General features: G+C 35.3%; 1 protein-coding gene across 2 annotated transcripts in view; it reads left to right on the top strand.

Annotated features, from left to right (window-relative positions):
• SLAIN2 (SLAIN motif family member 2) overlaps positions 1–21169 on the top strand; it is a 75161-nt gene that overhangs the window by 35588 nt on the left and 18404 nt on the right. Inside the window, exons 3-7 of one of the 2 annotated variants that reach the window (XM_043572714.1) lie at positions 4107–4271; positions 6008–6169; positions 9878–10237; positions 10667–10804; positions 20155–20232. In XM_043572714.1, the coding sequence (XP_043428649.1) occupies positions 4107–4271; positions 6008–6169; positions 9878–10237; positions 10667–10804; positions 20155–20232 (903 nt within the window). The remainder of the gene's footprint in view (positions 1–4106; positions 4272–6007; positions 6170–9877; positions 10238–10666; positions 10805–20154; positions 20233–21169) is intronic. The other variant, XM_043572715.1, reaches the window with a different exon arrangement.

Below are 21169 nucleotides of genomic sequence, written 5' to 3'. Positions count from 1 at the left end.
AGAGAGAGAGAGAGAGGGAGAGAGAATCCTCTTAATCCCATGAACTGGGGATCATGAGCTGAGCCGAAATCAATAATCAGACGCTTAATTAACTGAGCCACCCAGGCGCCCCAACCATTTTTTATTTTTACTTTTTATTTTTTTAACCATTTTTTAAATCTACAGTTAAGTGGCATTGAGTACAGTCACATTGCTGTGCAGCCATCACCACTGACCATCTCCAGAACTTTTTCATCATCCCATACTGTACAATTCTGTATCCATTAAATGTCCCATTTCCCCAACCCCCATCTGTCCACCTTTTAAGTTTAGGGTGACAGAGGTCTCTTTTGCCTGGCTTCTGTCTGTTTTCATTATTTCATCCATTCATATGGTATCCAGCGGCCTCTCTTCAATTTAATCTCATTCATTCATACATGTATTCAGTTAATATTTACTGAGAGCCTGATATATTTCAGACTTTGGGGAGAGGGTAGAGGATACATGATAAAAACTAACAGCATACCTGAGCTCATGGAGTTTATCATCTACTAGGGGAAATGTACTAATACAAATAGTTTTTATAACTGGTGATACATAATAAAAGAATGGTACAAAGTGCTTTGCTTTGAGAAATGGGGATTTTACTTCAGGAAACAATGTTTGACCTGAGTCCTAAAGATTTAGAAAAATTTGAGTGGTTTAAGGGGGAAGGCGAAAGAGGGAATAAGGGTATTCCAGGTAGAGAACACAGTGTGTACAGAGGCTCTGTGGGAGGCCTGTGCAAGCATGCGGGGAGATTATGGCACACACGAGACCTGGAAAAAGCCAAGTTGGTGGCTGGAGAAGAGTAGGGGAGGGAGAGATGTGAGAAAGATATGTAGGAGCCAGACTTTGCAAGCCCTTATAGATTATGCTAAAGGTTTTGGACTTGGGGCATCTGGATGACTCAGTCAGTTAAGCCTCTGACTCTTGGTTTCAGCTCCGGCCATGATCTAAGGGTTTGTGGTGTTGGGCCCCATGTTGAGCTTGTGTTGGGCTCGGTGCTGACAGGATGGAGACTGCTTGGGATTTCTCTCTCTCCCTCTGCCCCTTCCCTGTTCTCTCTCTTTCTCAAAATAAGTAAATATTTTTTTTTTTAAGAAAAGGTTTTGGGCCTTATTCTAAAAGCAATGGAAAGGGGCATCCGGGTGGCTCAGTTGGTTGAGCATCTGACTCTTGATTTCAGCACAAATCATGATTCTCGGGTTGTGGGATCAAGTCCCACAGCGGGCTCCATGCTGAGCGTGGAGCTTGCTTAAAATTCTCTCTGTCTCTGTCTCCTGCCCCTCTCCCCTGCTCATGCTCGCTCGCTTGCTCACTCTCTAAAAAAAAATAAAAATAAAAGCAATAGAAAGATTGGAGGGTGTTGTTCAAGGGTGTGGTGTGTATGAGCAGGAAGACGTGATTAGGTTTGCATTTTGGTTAAGGTCATGCTTAGCTGGAGTATGGAGAGTAGATTGGAGAAGGCTAGAAGTGAATGAGTGTAGGGTGCTTTTGCGGGGGGGCGGAGGGGGCGTTGATAATGATAGCTGGGCAGTGTGTGTTGATGGTAGTGGAGATGAAGGGATGTGGATGGAAAACTGAATGAGCCAAATTTGAGGAAGTAAGGGAGAAGTATCAATGATCTAGGTTTCCAGCTTGTGTGACAGGATGAATGTTATTAATCGTTTTGAGGTCAGAACCCCAGGAAGAGAGTTAAATTTTAGCGGGAAAATCATGACTTTGAATGTGGAAATGTTGGCTCTGAGGAGCCAGTGGCTCCATAGAGGAGACATTAAATGGGCAGCACATATGGGACTGAAGCCCAGGAAAACTTGGGACTGGAGATATAAATAATGGGGAGTTTTTGGACTATAGATAATAACTGATGTGATAGATATGAATGAGATTTCTTAGGAAAAGGAATATAGTATAGAGTGAGGACATAAAGGGGTGAGGACTTGAAATGCTAGTGATTAAATAAATAACCACCGGGAAGAGAATAAGCTTCAGAGGAGATCAGAAAGTAAAGAGGAAGAAATTAGCACCCCAGTTTCTGCTCAGGTTGGTATTTCTGAGATACTACATTCTAAATATGTTTAAAGTGTGGCATCTTATCTCTTGGGGAATACAGACAAAACTACACTGTCCAACTTACTACATCATCAAACTAAACAGAAAAACAACAAAAAACGTATCTTCTTCCACCCCAAACCATTTCTCTGCCCAGTAGGCAAACCAGAAACTTCAGAGTCACCTTATTTTTTTTTCTTTTGTAATCCTTCTAGTTTTTAATATCTATCCTTCTTTTTTGTATTTGTCACCTCTACTGCCTAGTTCAGTCTCATCTATTCTATATAAAAATGTCCATCAATTTTCTTCTGAAACTGATTGGATCATATATCACCCTTACTCAGAATTCACTGATAGTGAATAACGCTCATTCTCCTGAGCACAGTTTCCAGGACTTCCACGACCTGGCCCGGCTACGTCTTCCTGTTTTGTCCCTCACGCATCTGCTTTACCTTTCTACAGCACTCACTCTTATTCCCTGAACCTAATATACATTTTCAAGACCCTGCTTTTGTTCCTGTGATAAACACAGATGGAAGCACACGCTTTCCCCATTCTCAGTGGCCTGTCAGATTGCCGCTCATCCTCTCAGGACTGCTCCAATGCCTCTTTCCAAAAAGCTGTGCCTAGTTTTTCTCATTTGTAATGAATTATCCTGTCTCATCATTCCACAGCCCTTTGCACCTTTATGATAGTGCTCATTTCATTTTGCCCTGAAATCATTGTTTTTTCCTGCCTGCACTACTTGGTTGTAAGCCCCTCGAGAAATAGTACGATGTCACATTTGTCTGTATGTTCTACACCTTGCTTTGCCAATGGTCAGAAATACTGAGTTAAGCTATGGATTTTAGAAGAGTGTAGAAGAAAGAAATACTATTTTAAGTAGTAATTTCTCTCTACGTATGTACTTGATATCTTAGTTCTACTTTTGTACTGTTTCTATAATCTTACATGCATCGCACATTTTTTCTTCCTTTTCTTGGGCCAGAAGACTGGGGGAAAGGGAGGGAGGCTTTTTTCTTTTTAAAAAGAGAATTCGCACATGTTTGACCTTAACCTGGCCTAAGTAGTCAATATTGCTTTATTTTTACAAAAATCCAAACTTTGGAAAGGCTGTTTTTAAAACTCACTATTTCATACTTTTTTCTCCCCTTTTCTTTGCAGTAAATGTTTGTTATAGAAAACTGAAAAAACACAGGGGCTCCTGGGTGGTTCAGTCAATTAAGCACCCTGCTTTGGCTCAGGAGATGATCTCAGGTTCCTGAGTTCAAGCCCCACATCGGGCTCTCTGCTGTCTGTGCAGAGCCTGCTTTGGATCCTCTGTCTCCCCTCATTCTCTGTCCCTCCCCTGCGCTCTCTCTCTTGCGCTCTCTCTCTCTCTCTCTCTCTCTCTCAAAAATAAACTTTTTTTTTTAAATGAGAAGACACAAATATACTTTTCATTCATTTTATTTTTTAAGACCATTCAGAGTTAATACAGTTGGAACAAACTTCCCGACAAGATAGAAGTAAATTAATTTAATGGCTAATAATTTGTTGAGAAGATATTCTTCCTATGGTATTATTTTTGATGTTTGGTGTGGCTACTGTTTTATTTGCACAGTGCAATTTAAGATAATGGAACTATTTTGTTGGGATTATTAATGTGTATTTTCTCTTGCTACTCTAAGAATGTTTCTGTATTTGGGGCGCCTGGGTGGCGCAGTCGGTTAAGCGTCCGACTTCAGCCAGGTCACGATCTCGCGGTCCGGGAGTTCGAGCCCCGCGTCGGGCTCTGGGCTGATGGCTCAGAGCCTGGAGCCTGTTTCCGATTCTGTGTCTCCCTCTCTCTCTGCCCCTCCCCCGTTCATGCTCTGTCTCTCTCTGTCCCAAAAATAAATAAATGTTGAAAAAAAAAAATTTAAAAAAAAAAAAAAGAATGTTTCTGTATTTAAATTGAGATAATGACTTAATAAATTTCCCAGTAGGAAAAAATTTTGAATGGTTAACCTTTTCTGTTATTATGTTGATTTCTCCCCTTCTCATTAACACAGCTCTCAAGAGGCAGAATTTATATAACAATCCTTTCAACTCCATGAGTTACACAAGTCCTTATAGTCCAAGTGCAAGTAGCCCATACAGCAGTGGTTTCAATTCTCCATCTTCAACTCCAGTGCGACCTCCTATAGTCAAACAGCTAATACTTCCTGGAAATTCAGGTAAGGAGAATTTGAAATGGAATAATCAAGGTATAGTTTTTAACTTACTGCCCTACCTCAGAAAATAACTCAATCATCAATAGTTCGAGTTCTTGTGCCTATGAGACTTTTAAGTGGTTAAAATATCAGTGAGGAGCTATTTAGTACCTGGTACTGATAAACCAGGGTACGTCTGTAAAGTTTTCTTTAACATGTACTTAAAAGTTTTCAGATGTGGCTTGATTAGAGTAACAAGCTTGATTCTTTTAACTAATAGATGCTTTCTTTTACTGAATAGATTGATCGGGCTATAAAAGCTAAAAATAAAAGCTCTTATTAAACCACTTAAACTTTATTTAATAAGCTTTGATATTACACTCAAATAATAGCATAAGCTATATGTGTATGTGCCAAAAGAGTGGAGTCCAAAATGATATGGGAGGGTAGACTGCTGTAAATTGGGGAAAGAATGTTTTGCTGTGGTTCTGTGACTGAAATAGTTACTCTGTAGCTTACTGTTCTTTAGGATTCACTGTTAACTCTTATTGTTGCTGTTGTTACAGCTAATTATTGTAGCTTCCTTAAAAATTAAGGTTATTGTTAACCACCTCAAATTTTTGACTCCCTAGTCTAATAACTTCTCTCGCCCCTGCTGTTAGCTTTGTGCATAAGTTGTTACTTGCTATTTATGTCACCCATGACTGTCATACTAAAAAGTTTAATCTGCTATATTTGTTTAACAAGAATATTATTTGGGCACTATTTGAACCTGACCTTGTGTAGTACTTTTCCTATCATATGCACTATGTTCTTCTTGATAATATAAACATCAACTATTTTGCTCTTAATATGCCTTTCACATGGGAGCTGACTTCTATGGTAAAGAATTCTGGGAAACAAATGTTTCAAATAAGTCTGTATTAGATACATTAGTGACAGTGTTAGGATTTTATTCTTCACTAGAAGTTGATGATCTGATGAAAGGATTTCCTTAGAAACAAGTTATACTCTTGGATATGTATGTCCTTTATTCTTCTGACCTGCCTTCTATCCCCCTTTTTGCTTTCAGCAATGAAATACTTTATCTCATTATTTTCTCTGTTCCATGTTTGTGCTTCACTCCTACACTTCAGAGAACTCCTTGGATCCCTATTACTAGTTTGACAAAGAATTTTGTAAACATGGCATAACGTAGGAAAAATGACCCTAGTGTTCTTTTTTTGGTTTGTTCCTAAATCTCTAAGGAATTTTGATTTTCCTCAAATTATAGTTTTCTTGCTTAGGAAAAGTAGAAGCTTTTATTCAGGGAAAAAGATGATGGTATTGGCTAAGACTGTGAATTTGGGAGGAGAAAACACATTATAAATTCATTTGTTTATGAGGTGTTTCATTGGCTGTCTTGTAAAAGTTGGAATCCTCTAACATTTATTGAACACCACCTACTTACCAGGCACCGTGGTGAAAGCTTAATTGTTTCATAAGAGAATAGATAAGTTATGATTGAAATGAAAATGTGATTTGCTTTTATGCCATAACATATGACATAGCCCTCTTTATTCTTAATAAAGTCAATTTTTATTTTCAATATTTGGGAATTTCATGAACAGAAAAGACAAAATAATGGTGAGTTCACCATTATTAATTAATAAAAGAATTAATAAAAGATTAATTAATCAAAGAATTAATATCAAGTTATTACAACAGATGCTTATTCAGTTTTTGTTATACCAAAGTTCAAATCTTTTTTTTTTTTTAAGGTAATTTGAAAAGTTCATCAGACAGAAATCCTCCACTCAGTCCTCAATCCTCTATAGACAGTGAGTTAAGTGCTTCAGAATTAGATGAAGATTCAATTGGATCCAATTATAAGCTAAATGATGTAACTGATGTACAGATTCTAGCTCGGATGCAAGAAGAAAGTAAGTATTTTAATTGTTCAAGTTGAGTCTAGTTCAGGTATAATTTTGTTGTGGATATTTAATAGATCTTAAGGTGTTGTGGGATAGTAATGTATGAGTAGAAATGTTAAATTTTAGAGGCTTATTCAACATATAGACTTACTTGTTCATTAACTTGTTTTCAGAGTGCATATTATGTAAAACAGTTTGCTGTGTGAGGAGCAAAGAAAGGCAGGTAATGACTAGTAACCATGCCCTGCATGTTACTCTGCGCTGGAACTTGCTAGAGTAGTTATTACTCTATTACACTGCGTTTTCTTAGTAGACCATTGTTTCTCAACCTTTTTTCCATTATTACCCCTTCCCAACCACCTTTTTAGACTTTTTTTCCTTTTTTTGCCTATCACCTCACCATGAAATTTTAATACCACAGACATACCCTGCATCTCTTTATGTACTATGAGGATCACAAATTAGTATGATATCTGGGTTTTTTTCATACCCCAAGAGCCAATTTTCTCCCTATGGGGGCAGATATCACCACTCTTAGAATATGTGGTATAGACTACAGAAAAAAAAAAAAAAAAAAGACCTTTATGGGAAAATTGAAATTATGACATTAAATGAGGTGAGCATGCGATACTGCTTTACAGAATGGTCTTTGCAACTTTTTAGGTCACAGATACCTTTGAGAATCCAATAAAAATTATATCCCCTGTCATCCCCAAAGTATACGTATGCACAAAATTTGTCATACTATTTCAAAGGTTTGTGGATCTTCTGGCTCTCTTTGTAAAATGGTGGTGATAGTATTATTCTTGCCTATATTTAAAAAAAATATATTTTAATTTGTACTTTTCAATTTGTGCGTAAAATATTTGAAAAAAAACATTTTAGCACATAAAGCAAGTACATAAAGAGGAATGAAAACAGTAAGTGAAAATAATCAGGCTAAAAACAGTATCATTCTCAGGAGATCATAAAAGGATTCTCAACCAGAAGAAACAGGAAAATTTGAACATGGAAGTATCCTCACCTAACTATACTGATAATGGTACATATTTTTAAAAGGCTTTTAGAGAGGATGGAAATGTTTTATTAGATATTCAGTAGAGTACTATGGTTTGCCTATACATTTTATCGTAAGATACCACAAGCTTAACTGTGAAGTAAGCAATCTCTCTAAAGTGACCCATTCAATCTTTACAATGAAAAGATTCTTGAAGCACACGTTTCAGTCTTGACAATCAGCTGAGGGTAATGGAGCATCAAAATAATTTAGTTTAAAAACTTTCTGTTTTAGGCCCTTTTATGTAGATATATGGTAGGTTTTATTAAGCTATAACATTTACTAAGAAACTGCAGAATGTTATTCTGCTGAATCATTTCCCATTTTCCAACAGCTTCGCATAGAAAAGTAGAAAGACTTGGTTCTTGCTTTACTTATCTTTAGCTCACGGAACTAACAATATGGTACCCTTTTCTTCTGTAATTTTGTGTAACTCCTCATTGAGACTGTGGTTATTGTCAGCTAGTGAGGAGCTATTGTCAGCTAGTCAGGGATGTGAAAGGAGAATAGAGTGCTTCCTCACTATAACTTAGAGTAAATTCTCTCAGTTCTTTGAACTGTGACTTTTCAGACCCCAGTATTTTGTTAGAAACTCAACCAGCTTTTTGCTGTTATTTTTATATTGTGTTTTGGTAACAAGTAAAAGAAATTCTAGCCTTGTTTTAATTATTCTTTTTAAGCCATCCACATGCACAGATAGGGTCTTTTTCTAGTGAATAAAAAAAAAAGATGCTAAAAATGTCTGCCTCCTCGAAAATGCCAGGTTTTTTTAAGAAAATGATTTTTATTTTATTTTTTTATTATTTTTTTTAACGTTTTATTTATTTTTGAGACAGAGACAGAGCATGAATGGGGGAGGGACAGAGAGAGAGGGAGACACAGAATCAGAAGCAGGCTCCAGGCTCTGAGCCATCAGCCCAGAGCCCGATGCGGGGCTCAAACTCACGGACCGTGAGATCGTGACCTGAGCCGAAGTCGGACGCCCAACCGACTGAGCCACCCAGGCGCCCCTGATTTTTGTTTTAAAACATTGTTTCTTTAGTTTTGTTTGTTTTTAACAGAGATGTAGAATTACAGATTTTGGCTGTTTCCTGGTTAAGCCCTCTTATTTCTAATAGGAGAAATACATAGTCCCATAGTGATTGTTGCTTCCTTAGGATCCCCCTAGTACTGCAGGGCCTACTTTGGGATCTGTGTTTTTCTTTGCTAAAACAGTGCTATTCACTGATCTGTTGTCTTTTGTTAGGTGACTTTAGTACTGTGTTTGCTGTAACGAGACACTATCTTGCTTGTTACTAGAGTGGTTCCGAAACTAGAGTGAAGGGTTAGATAGGCCCCAGGAATCTGTAGTTTTATAGATACCCTGCTATGATTCTCACCCATTACTTTGGGGACCATATCGATAGCACTATCTGTGTATGAGCATATTTTTTAAATTTTTTAATGTTTATTTTTGAGAGAGAGAGAGAGAGCACAAGTGGTAAAGAGGCAGAGAGAGAGGGAGACACAGAATCTGAAGCATGCTTCAGGCTCTGAGCTGTCAGCACAGAGCCTGACGCAGGTTTCAAACCCACGAACTGTGAGATCATGACCTGAGCCGAAGTCGGATGCTTAACCAACTGAGCCACACAGGCGCCCCAGTAGTAGAGAATTTTTAAACTAGATTGTCAGTAGTTAGCAGGACTTGATCAAAATATTGTCCTAAATTCTGTACTTTTCTTGAATAGTAATTTTATTCTTAATTGAATATATACCAACATTTGTTTTTGTTCTAGAAGTTTTTATACTTTTTTTTTTTAATATTTTTTTAACATTTATTTATTTTTGAGACAGAGAGAGACAGAGCATGAACGGGGTAGGGTCAGAGAGAGGGAGACACAGAATCTGAAACAGGCTCCAGGCTCTGAGCGGTCAGCACAGAGCCTGACGCGGGGCTCGAACTCACTGACCGCGAGATCATGACCTGAGCCGAAGTTGGCCGCTCAACCGACTGAGCCACCCAGGCGCCCCAAAGTTTTTATACTTTTTGAAGGGCCTAAGTTTGCTTGGATGTTTCTGGAGGTGTCAAGATACATAGGGGACTCCTCTGAAAATTTTTACTTGATAGCTTAGAATTTAAGTTTGTTTTACTGATGAAGTCTCTTGGGTCATGAAGGAACTAAAATTTCATTTATGCCCAAGTATTGAATTCCTGAGGGTGGGAAAGAAATTTCCTTCATCAATAAATCAATTCCAAGAATTCAGTATCCAGGGAGTTTATTTATACACTGGTGTATTCTTCTCATTGGTTGAACAATAATTGTTTTCCCTCAGTATTTTTGAAATGTTGATCTCAAATTTGGATTTTTGTCTTTAGGAGTAGAAATATTTTTAAATTTATGGTTCTACCTCTAATACAGATTTCAGAATCATGAAGAAAACATTGGATTGGGCAAAGGTTTATAGAATTTCATTCAATTCAAAAATAATCTTTTAAAATATTTTAGGCATCATTATATGGGAGGATGTCTAAGATGATTCAAGTGGAAAGGGAGTTTTCCTTTACACTTTATACCCTATTGGAATTTCTCAATGATATTCTTTTGCTTTTAAGCCTCAAGAATATATAAATGTTTAAAAATGTAACTAAAGAAATGAAATAACACATTCATTATTGTCAGGTCTCCGGCAAGAATATGCAGCCACCACATCTCGGCGCAGTTCTGGTTCATCTTGCAATTCTACAAGACGGGGTACTTTTAGCGATCAGGAACTTGATGCGCAAAGTTTAGATGATGAAGATGACAATATGCATCATGCAGTATACCCTGCTGTTAACAGGTTTTCACCATCACCACGCAATTCACCTCGACCATCACCTAAGCAGTCACCCAGAAATTCACCTCGTTCACGATCTCCTGCTCGGGGAATAGAATATAGTAGAGTGTCCCCACAGCCTATGATTAGCCGCTTACAACAACCTCGCCTTTCACTTCAAGGTCATCCCGCGGATTTACAGACAAGCAATGTTAAAAATGAAGGTAATTAGGATGATTCTGGCAAAGCAGTTGTCCTTAATATTTCGATATGAAAGTAACACAATTTACCAAGGTTTTGTATTTTAGAAAAGTAGATCAAGAATTTAGGTAGTTTACTGTTTTATTACTAGTGCATCAATACAAAACTAAAGGAGAGAGTGAATTTAATTTTACTTGATTATGTTACTACTATTCATGAAGTGGTCCGTATATAGATTTTGATTTAATTAATTTATGGCTCTTTTTAAAGGTTCTCTTCTACTGATTTCTAGGACCTGGGTTAAGTTATTTTTTATAAGACATGTACTTTCTGTTAACTCCTCTAAAATGTAGAATGCTTAAAGAATTTGATTTGTGAATGCCAGTTAATATTTTAATTCTTTATCTAAAAGAATGTTTTGATTTTTTCTTCTTTAAATTCTGTTGTCATAGAAAAACTAAGACGCAGTCTTCCAAACCTGTCCCGGACATCTAATACACAAGTTGACTCAGTGAAAAGCAGCAGAAGTGACTCAAATTTTCAAGTGCCAAATGGAGGAATACCTCGCATGCAACCTCAGGCTTCAGCCAGTAAGTATCTTTTATGTGTCAGTTATTTAAGGGAAAATGAAAATTATAGATAGTAATTTTGTGCTGAATAGCTGTTTTAAGCTATCTATACTAAAATGTAGTGATTGCCGCTTGCTATAAGATAATCATAGCTGTATTAAAATTTAAAATTTGTTCCTATAAGATACCCAATTGTATCAGTACTTGTTTCTGTATGAAACTCTAGTCTCTCCAGATTGAAAAAAATTTTTTAATGTTTATTTTTGAGAGAGACGGAGACAGAATGCAAGTGGGTTAGGGGCAGAGAGAGAGGGAGACACAGAATCCGAAGCAGGCTCCAGGCTCCGAGCTGTCAGCACAGAGCCAGACGCGGGGCTCGAACTCACTAACTATGAGATTATGACCTGAGCCAAAGTCAGATGCTTAACTGACTGAGCCACCCAGGATCCCCTCTCCAGAATTTTTAAATGAGCAAAGTCTACCTATTAATTATACAGATATATATTCATTAAAAACCTCGCATTCTGCAGTACTATACATTAAAAATGACAAGATTTTTGTGGGAAATAGTCCTGAAACAGACAACTTAAAACTCAAGCAACTTTCTTAGTAGAACATTTAAAAAAACAAAACAAAACCATAATGATCTTGCAAAAAATACTAGCATAATTAAAAGCATGTTAAATTTTCAATGAATAAAATAAATACAACTGGCAAACCTAGGGGAAAAAAAAAGTTGAAATTAACTTGATGAAAAGAAAAGATTGAATCTGTTGAATGAAGGAGAGACAAAGGTAACATAAACAAAGATCAGAAAGAATCATACAGAACTTCTAAAACAAAGTAGCCAACTGAGCCAAGTAGTGATGTGGGAATAGATGGATACTGTGTACTTTAGTGTACAAGGTGACTGAAAAGGAACACTTCCCAAAGAGTATTATCTATTAACTAGAGTAGATACAAACATGTAATCAAACCAATTTTAAACAAACTGTCACAGTTATTTCTATAAATTTAGAAGTGCTCAATATGCACCCCTTGTAACCCATGGCTCGCATCAGTCCTGTGGTCTGATCGACTCAGTTTCTTTGTAGCATATTACAGCGCCCGTTGAGATGGTGCCTGCCACGTGTTTCTTCATTTCCTTAAAGCTATGAAGAAGCGCACAAACACAAGGTTACTGATCATTTATAACTTGTTTATTGGGTAATACAACTGTAGACATTCGATTGTTTCTTAATTCCCTTGCATTCTTCCTTGGCTCTGTTGTGTTTAGCTGACTTTGTGTATTTTATGTTAAGCTGCTGTTAACTTGGTGGCTCAAAAAGACCAGGAAAAAATACATTTGAACCCAAATGACTTTTGTGATAACAATGATAAATTTTCCTTGCTTTCAGTTGTATGTGATATTATTTATATTAGAGAGACTCATATTGTGCTGTACCATACATGCATAATCCTGTTTAATCTTCAGAACAATTCTATGAAGTAGGTACAATTATTAACACATTTTTCAAATTATGTAATTGAAGCTTTGAATAACTTAACCTTCAATCATACATACATACATAGGTGGCAAGTTAGGATTCAAACCCATGTTGATTCTGCTCAGGAACCCAAGTCCACCTTGAGAGGTCTGTCATATCTATGGTTTAGTACTAAGATACAAAAGTATCCAGAAATATTATTTCTGATTTTTTTCTAAGATGAACCGTAAAATTTAAGGCACTGTGGAAAATTGTTGCCTAGAGATTTGTGTACCTCATTTATTTAGCTGGATATATGCAACAACATGATTTTGAACCAAGTTAAATTTTAAATTTAGAATTCCAAGTCTTGCAAACTATGTAATTAAGAGTGCCATTATGACACTCATATGGTGTACTCATAAATGGTATAGAAAGTAGGGAATCACAGAACTTTAAAAATAAAGTTATACTTTGAACTCTAAGCTATCTTGAAATGGTGAATGATAACTTTTGTGCCTTTAAATCTGTAAATTAAGTTCATTTGACCCTTGAAAATACCGTGTTTCTGAGTTTTTTCTCCCTTAGTGTATTTTTGCCTGAAAGAAGAAGCAATCCACAATGTTAATACAATAGGAAAGAAAATTTTATAGCACTAAGGAGATTAAATAATAAAAATCAGGCATATTATAAGCTGCACATTTACAGCCTATGCACAGATAATCCAAAACATTATTTGTACTTGTGCTTTTATGCTTAGTTTGAAATGAGTTCTGAATTTCTCAAAACTTTATATGATTATATCTTCAGACATCTTCCCTGTTCTTTGCTAAAACCAGCTATATCTATATTCTCTTTATTCCATCATTATTAGTACCAACTTTTTACTCAGGGTTATTTCCTTATGCCCTCATATATGCTCTTTATTTGAACTATTGTAGCACCTCAGAGCTGTATGGAAATGAAAAAGACTCTTGACAAAATTCTAGAAGAAAAAAGAAAAGGTTGAGAATCTATAATAAAAATGTTAATAGAGAAATATATGACCATATCTTAAATTTTGTGATAATTACTTGAGTTCTCTAGTAGAATTAGCATTGTGTAATCACCTTAACACAATTGCCGATTCCCTAGAAATTTTTTCTGTGGGTGAATTTTTCTTTTTCCCCAGAAATTGATAATTAAGGAAAATATAAAGAGAAATATAATGAGATTCTAATCACTAATTTACTTTTAAGTGGAAAATATGTATGCAGTTTCATAGTGGTCTATCTCAGTATTTGAACAGTGTATAGGCAAAAGAGAAAGTAAGAGACAGTCCTTTGTATTTTCAATTGTATATACTTGTTTATTTTTATATTTGTAGCTATAGTGAAGCTTATTTGCAATTAAAATGCCACAAACATTTATTTTAGGGTAAAATCACACTAGTCACAAAAAAAGTTTTGGAAAATGGTAAGTCTGGAATATTATCAAGTTTAAAACTTAATAAAGTTTATTTTATAAAAATATTTTAAGCCTTTTAAGTTAACATATTTTACTTCGTAATGTATTATCTATTTTCTTAAAATTTTACATGTATCTTTGATCCATAGAAATGTATGTATGTAACTGTTCTTTTGATTACTATGTGTGTGTGTATATATGTATATATATTACATATATATACTGTTTTCATGATAGCTTTTTCATTTTGATATAGAATTATATATAAATATAATAGTAAGTTTTATCTATTTTATACATGAATTAGTATTCTTTATTTTTTGTATAAACCAGTTAGTATAATAGATGTTGCATTTTGTTTTCTTTTAAGTATTTATTTTTCCAGCCCTTAAGTGGTAAAGCTTTGGTTCTTACTTGCTGGTCTGCATGAACCTAACTTTGCAAGGTTGCTATTACTTCCACCCTCGGGACCACTTCTTTTGCCTTGTACTATGCCAATCACTGTTTTTTATATGCTTATTTGCTGTGGCTGCATTATTGTGGATGCTGGCATTCAAATATGAATATTATGAGAGTTCTAATATATTTTCATTTTTATAGCTGTTACCAATTTCTGACTTTTATATTTGGAAAATGTGAGTAACTTAAAAAGTTTAAGAAAACCAGAGCATTGCAGAGGTCATGGATATATGCCATTTTCTCTGTTTCTCCAGTTAAAGGAAAGATTGTTTGTCAGGGACAGTTTTTCAGAAGACTAGTGCTACTTTCTAAGACTACTAGAGGTTCAGTAGAAAATTTAGTTTTCAGAAAGCTATAGGAATATTGGTTCAGAAATAAGAGGGAGAAAAACCCGAGACAATCTGCTTGTTTAAAAAAATTAAAATAATACTCAGACTCTGGTTAGTATTTTTAAATGTTTACTTTCACATGTATTATCTCATTTGAACTTCACAAAAGCCCATTTCTTATTTTTTATAGAGAGGAAACAGAGATACATATATATTACATGTGCAATGGCATATAACTAGAAAAGTGCAAAACTACTCCCTCCTTCCAACTCCTCTCTGAGTTTCCTGATTTCCTCCCAATATTTGTTTGCATTACATCATGCTGACTTAACTGCAAATTCTTGGATGACTCTATTGGAGCATAATTGAATTACAAATACTTTGTAGTATTTAGAATTACTTAATTGTAGAATTACTACAAAAGAGTAAGATAACCCAGTGTAATATTTATCCACTTACTTACATTTCGTCAAATAGAGGAATAATTTTGCATGGGATACAGAGTATTCCCGCAGAGAAGAGATGTATGGTCAGTATTTTACTCTGGACTTTTCACTGAAGGGGGTGCAGTATCCAGCTTATGCATAACCAGACTTTCTGAGGCCCATGGGGAAGGAATCTTCATCCAGATACTGTTTAGAACCAAACACTGAAAGATTATACTTGAATTTTACATAATTATGAAACATAAATTCAAAGAAATAAGTCATGAATAACCTGTGTAATGGGCTAATACAAGAATGAGTGACATTTGTAGATTTTTTTTTAATAAGGAACATAATGATGAGTCAGTTATATAATAACAGAGAGGTTTTACAAATGTAGTTTTTCTGGCACTTCTGTAAATTTTGATTGAATACATCTGGGATGGGTACCTGGAATCTATTTTTTTAGAAGTGTCTCACCTGACTCTAGGGCATACTCAAGTTTGAGAACCACTAGATTAGGAGGATCTAGAATGCTTAGTTAAGATCTCTGGGTTTTATCCACTCATGTGTTCCTTAGTCATTCAACAGGTATTTGTTGGGTGTATATTATGTTCTAAGCTCTGAGGTTATAAATATAAATGAGACAGCACGTGCCCTTCAGTAGCAGGAAGTGATTGGCAAGAACTTCTGTGGGAACAGAACAAAGGCATTAAACTCAGCAGTGTAAAGAGGTTTTCAGGAAAGATATTGAAGCTATCTCTCAGCTAGCTCAGGAAGAGCTTATGAGACCACATGAAGAAAAGAAAGACAGGTTTACCCGACAGTACGATTGGTAATGAAGTCTTAAGAATAGCATCCTGATTATAGTGGTTTTGTAGGACTGAAGTGTAGGATGCAAGATGGTTAGTGGATGCAGTGATGTAGGATGGGAGAGCTACCTACCAGGGACAGATTGGGAGGTTTTTAATAAGGAATTTGGATTTCATCCTGTAAGTGTGGAGAGCCATGATAGGCTTTTAATCAAGGTTACTACTTCTTAGAAAATCCATTCCGGTAGCAGTGTGAAGAATGGATTAAAGTGGAGGAGAGACTAGAAACATTTAGAAACCTGTTTATTGCATAAACCTGGCAAGAAATGAGTATCTGAACAAAGGCAGTGGTGCAGGAGGTGATAGGATCTGGATGAACTTTAAAAAATGAAGTTAGAAGAGATGTAACTTGGTAACACTGAGAAGATGAGAGGTGGGGAGTAAGAGAGGATTGAAGGGTTACTCTGAGAATTTGTAAGCAATAAAAGTTTCAAAACAAACTGTCATTGCAGGGTTAGGGGGAACAGTGGTCATTTTACTTAGCAGTAATTAACATCTTTTATAGTGACTTATGTTTATTTAGTATTTCATACTTGGAGATTATTTTTAGCATCTCCCCATGTGACAAAATTATGTTCAATAATAATTAAATAGAATGAGTTATAATAATAATGGCTGGGGGAAATGCAGGCAATGAAAATATTTTTATTGAACTTTATAACTGTTAGTAAATAAATCATAATGTCAGCATTATAATGGAAAAAAGATAACGGGTTAGTATTTTTTAATCATTTCTAAAGGAAAGTATGTTTTTATGTATTAGTCTTTCACAGTAATGAATATTACAGGTTTAGTTTCTATAAATTTGTCAATAACTGATCTTTGTCAGAATTGATCTTGCATATTGAAGCTCAAAGCAACACTATACAGTCAGATTTATCAATTTATCATCACTCATTTTGACTGAAGAATAGTCTTCAATTTTTAAACCTGGGAAGGTTCCCCTCCCCTCACCAGGCAACTGTTATACAAATAGGGAAATATTCAACATAATGATAAGCATGGCAGTATTTCATAAAATTCCATTTTATAATACATTTCAGAAATTGTCCTCTTGTCTGTGTCTTAGTTCCTTTGGGGATCAAATCTAATGCCTTCACAGTTGAAATATCTTAAATAATACCCAGTCACATACAATGACAATATTGAAGTAACTCATATTCTGTTTCACTGACTTTATAATCACTGTACCATCATTGTTTATTTCTAATCTGTCTAAATATAAGAATGTATTATTGTACCACAGGGAGTTGAAGGCACATTCTGTGCTAAGTGAACTTGATTTCAAATCTCTATGAACTTTTTGAAAGAAACATGTAGTGGAATCCACCTGTTTTAAAGAAGACTATATAATTGGGAGTTCTAATTATTTTTCATGTGAAATGCAATATATATTAAAACATAAGTATTAAAATATGTTCATTTAAATCTTACATATATGCTATTAAAAGGCAACAGTAACTGCAGCAAGTGTTTATAACTTAGGCCAACAAACTGTTTTCTTCAGGGAGGAGCATTTTATTACTGACATTGATTATTAATCCGGGGACATGATGATGATAAAAAACCAGATCAAGCTGGGATATTTTTGTTGTTGTTGTTCTGAATTCCTTACAGACCATTCACTCACTCACTGCCTACACTGGAGTTGGGGGGTGGGACAGCACTTTCAGTGTCCTTCCCTCAATGCACATGCACAAAGTGGAGACCCAAAAAGCCAGTGTTCTCGTTCAAAAATAGGGTGATGAAGGTCTGAATTAAATGTGTAGGAGACAGTAGAGATGTAAAGGAAGAGATCTACAGAACTGCATGGATGACTAAATGGAAATAAAGTAAGAAAACTTTGAGCTAGAATGACTCGGAAAGTGGTGGTGTATGTTTAACACAAATACAAAGGTTTTTGGAACTGGTCAGTGGAGGAAGACTTTAACCTAAATAATGGTAGCATGAGAGAATGATATTTTTACTGTACCGTCTTTACTTTTCACGGTGGAGTCTTGCTGATTGGAATTATATAAATATTAAGAGAGAAACCAAGGAAACCGTAAGAATTTTTAAACAGCTAACACACTGAATTCTATTATTTTAGAAGGATTTGGAGACTTTCAATTTACTACACTTTGTCATTTAAAAATAATTTTGTCTTTAGAAGACTGATCAAGTTAAGATTGATAATTCAGATAAAAATTTGGTTTTCTTATTTAAGGGTAATACAAGGCTATGTAGTATCTTAGGAAAATCACTCATTTCCTTCTGTCAGATTTGTATGAGACAAATTTAGAGTACACTGCCTGATTCTATTTGCAATCTTATTCTTCAAATTCCCATCGGATAGTTTTCATGTTGTGACCCATGAAACTTGAGGGATAAATAAAGTTCATTGGAGTTATCATAGCTATTAATTTAAGTATGACCTTTCCAAAACAAATTATAGATTCTATTTGATGTTAAGCTCTCATTTAAAAAATTTCAGTTGTTGATAGGTATTGTGGATTGCCAGCGTAAGTACAGTCGGTGACCTTTTGCCCTTATTTACTCTATTCCAATCCTAGTGGCCTACTTCCTGTTCCTGGGCACACTCTTACCTCAGGTACTCTACCATGGCTTTTCCTTCTATCTGCAATGCTTTCCCCAGATATCTATATGGCTTGCTTCCTGCCTTCCTTCAGATCTTTGAGCAAATGTCATCTCAGGGGACTCTTTCCTGATCACCCTATTTATGATCACAACTTATATCTCCCATTTCCTCTCTGCCTTCCCTACTTAGTTTTCTCCTTAGCAGCTATCACTATATGACTGTTTGACTCTTTGTTTATTATTTATTTCTCCTTTCCTTCCAAAATGTTAGTTCCATGAAAGTAGGAATTTTGTCTTTCTAGTTGGCTATTAAATGAATCTGTTGTACCTAAAACAGTACCAAAAATAAAGTAGATAATTAAATATTTGAAAGAATGAAAAACAGCAGTGAATGAATGAGTAAATGAATGACCCTATGAATGATTGAAAGGATATATGAATAAATATGTAAGAATATTCAATGATGATGGCATCCTGTATTTCTGTGGGGTAGATATGAGGTAATTATAAAACTGACTTTTTTTAAGGTTTTGAGAAATTTTTACTAGTCTTCCTGGGAATATTTAAGCTAAATTGGTGTCTTATTTAACTACAGTAACATGTGGAGTGCTGTAAATTTGAAATCACATACATTTATTACTCTTTAAAAATATTTATTCTCAGACAGTAGGGAAACAATAGCTTTTCAGCATTGATAGGGTTAAGCAATAGAGCAAAAGAGAAATTCTCCTTAATTCTCTTTGATGGTATTATCAAGTATTCCCTTATCAACCCAGTGATTGTTTAAATGCTGGCCAGATTTATTGTTGTGGGATCTCTCTCTCTCTCTCTCTCTCTCTCTCTCTCTCTGGCATATAAATCCCAGAGGTATATGAAGTCCAACTTTCAAATCAGTAGTGACATTTTAGAACCACTTAAATAGGCGACTATACTGGTAGGTTTGGGACTTTTCAGTTCAGTGAAGCTGTAGTGAGTTTTAACTCTGGATGGCTCTGAGCTGCTACTTTTGAGAGTTTCATTACAGTTAATAGATTAGGAGTTTTGAAGAAAGCTTAGAACTTCTCATTGATCACTTTAAGAAGGAGATGCTTTGACTCTTCCAAACCCATCAATCCCACCAACACACACTGTGCAGCCCCCCTCATATACCCCTCCCCACCCCACATACATATGTGCACAGACCAGATATGTTGCTACCCAAAGTCTAAAGTATAAATTAGTTTTATTCTACACCAAGATGATGTTAAATGTGTTAAAGCCACTGGATTTTTGACTCCCTTGAGTACCTGCCTGGTTCTGAGTTTTCTTCTCCTTTTTGAGTATGGAGATTACTGTTTATGTTAGGGCAATTCATCTAACAATAACTGCTTCGCCAAAGTCTGCTTTTTTGCATTGAACAAGTACTACTTTTATTTTATTCTATACTGTGTGCTTGTGTTCATCACTTTTACTTAATTAGCTTTATATTCTTTGCATCCTGTAGCATGTTTGCCGGTGGTTTGTTTTCTCTTTAATATTTTGATTGGCTTACAGTATTGTAGATTTTCTCATCTATAGGAAACTGTTTCTGAAAGTATGCACTTTGCACTAAGATTTCCATCCCTATTTCTTTCCAACTTAATGCACTAAGCATCACTTTCAGATTCCTCTGCTTCTAAGAGTCTAACATATTTTCACCTTACGGTTTCTGTTCCTTGATAAATTTTCAAGTATGTATTAAAATATTCACGTTTACAGAATCTATAGCCTTTATCTTGTCCTTTCAGGCAAATATTACAGTTCCTTATTTTTCAACAGCTTCGCAAAGGCTGAAAAATTTGCCTCGTACTTCCCTCAAAGCCAAACAGTTGCTTCAAACTTCATCTACAAAAAGAGGTAACTACGGCCTCTTACTGAGTTTTACATTTCAGCAAATGGTCTAACAGTTAGTTAAATCTCATATCTTTTGGCATACTGAGTCAGTGATGTTTATAGGGCACGTTTTAGTCTTTTTTTTTTTTTTTTAATAAACTAATGTGGATTTATTCTCTGTTACTCGGATAAATCCAGAAGAAACTGATTTTCTCCAGAGGTATGTATTGGGTTGCTCTACTGAAAGGAATAAATGATATGTAATATTTTCTATTAGAGAATTTATCATGTTTCTTACCAATCTAAAACTGAAGGTCATTGTTTAACTTAATATAGATGAACTAATAAATGCTTAAAATGAACCAAATGCCAGACATTTTGTGTGTAAATTTCTTTCTTCTGACTTTTGGATATACGTATCTATAGGGTGAAATGGGAATGCTTTCACATTAGAAGTTGGTAAATGTTAAATCACAAGTTGTTGCAGTGAACTGATAATGTTTGAACTGTTTATAGGAGTAGTAGCTTTTTTCGAACTGAGAGTTAAAGGTTGGACGCCAAAGCTATCATATTGGTTTGAAGAGATTATTAGATCTATGGGCAGCTAGAAAGAAGTAGAATTGGAGAAATACCGTGGAATTGCATAGACCAGCAGTAATAAAAATGAACAGAATCCTCAGAGGAAATGGGTCATAACAGATACAAGCAGTGGGGATAGTATTTCCCCTGTCCAGAACATGTAGGTTTCCTGACCGCTTCAAAACTCAATAAATAACAAAGATATATGAGGAGGATAAAGTATTAAAGGACATTATGTGGAAAGAGGAGGTTTGAGATTTTATTTGTTAAAGAAAAAGATTTGGTTAATATGGGTATTGAAGTACTGAAATAGATATTTTAGCAAGTTCATTAGTGTGTAAGTGTTTTGGTAATCATTTGGATTAAATATGACTTAAGGAAA

This window comes from Prionailurus bengalensis, chromosome B1, assembly GCF_016509475.1.
Source record: "Prionailurus bengalensis isolate Pbe53 chromosome B1, Fcat_Pben_1.1_paternal_pri, whole genome shotgun sequence".
NCBI lineage: Eukaryota > Metazoa > Chordata > Mammalia > Carnivora > Felidae > Prionailurus > Prionailurus bengalensis.
Note: the sequence above shows the minus strand (reverse complement) of the source record. Positions and strands in the feature narration are given on the sequence as shown.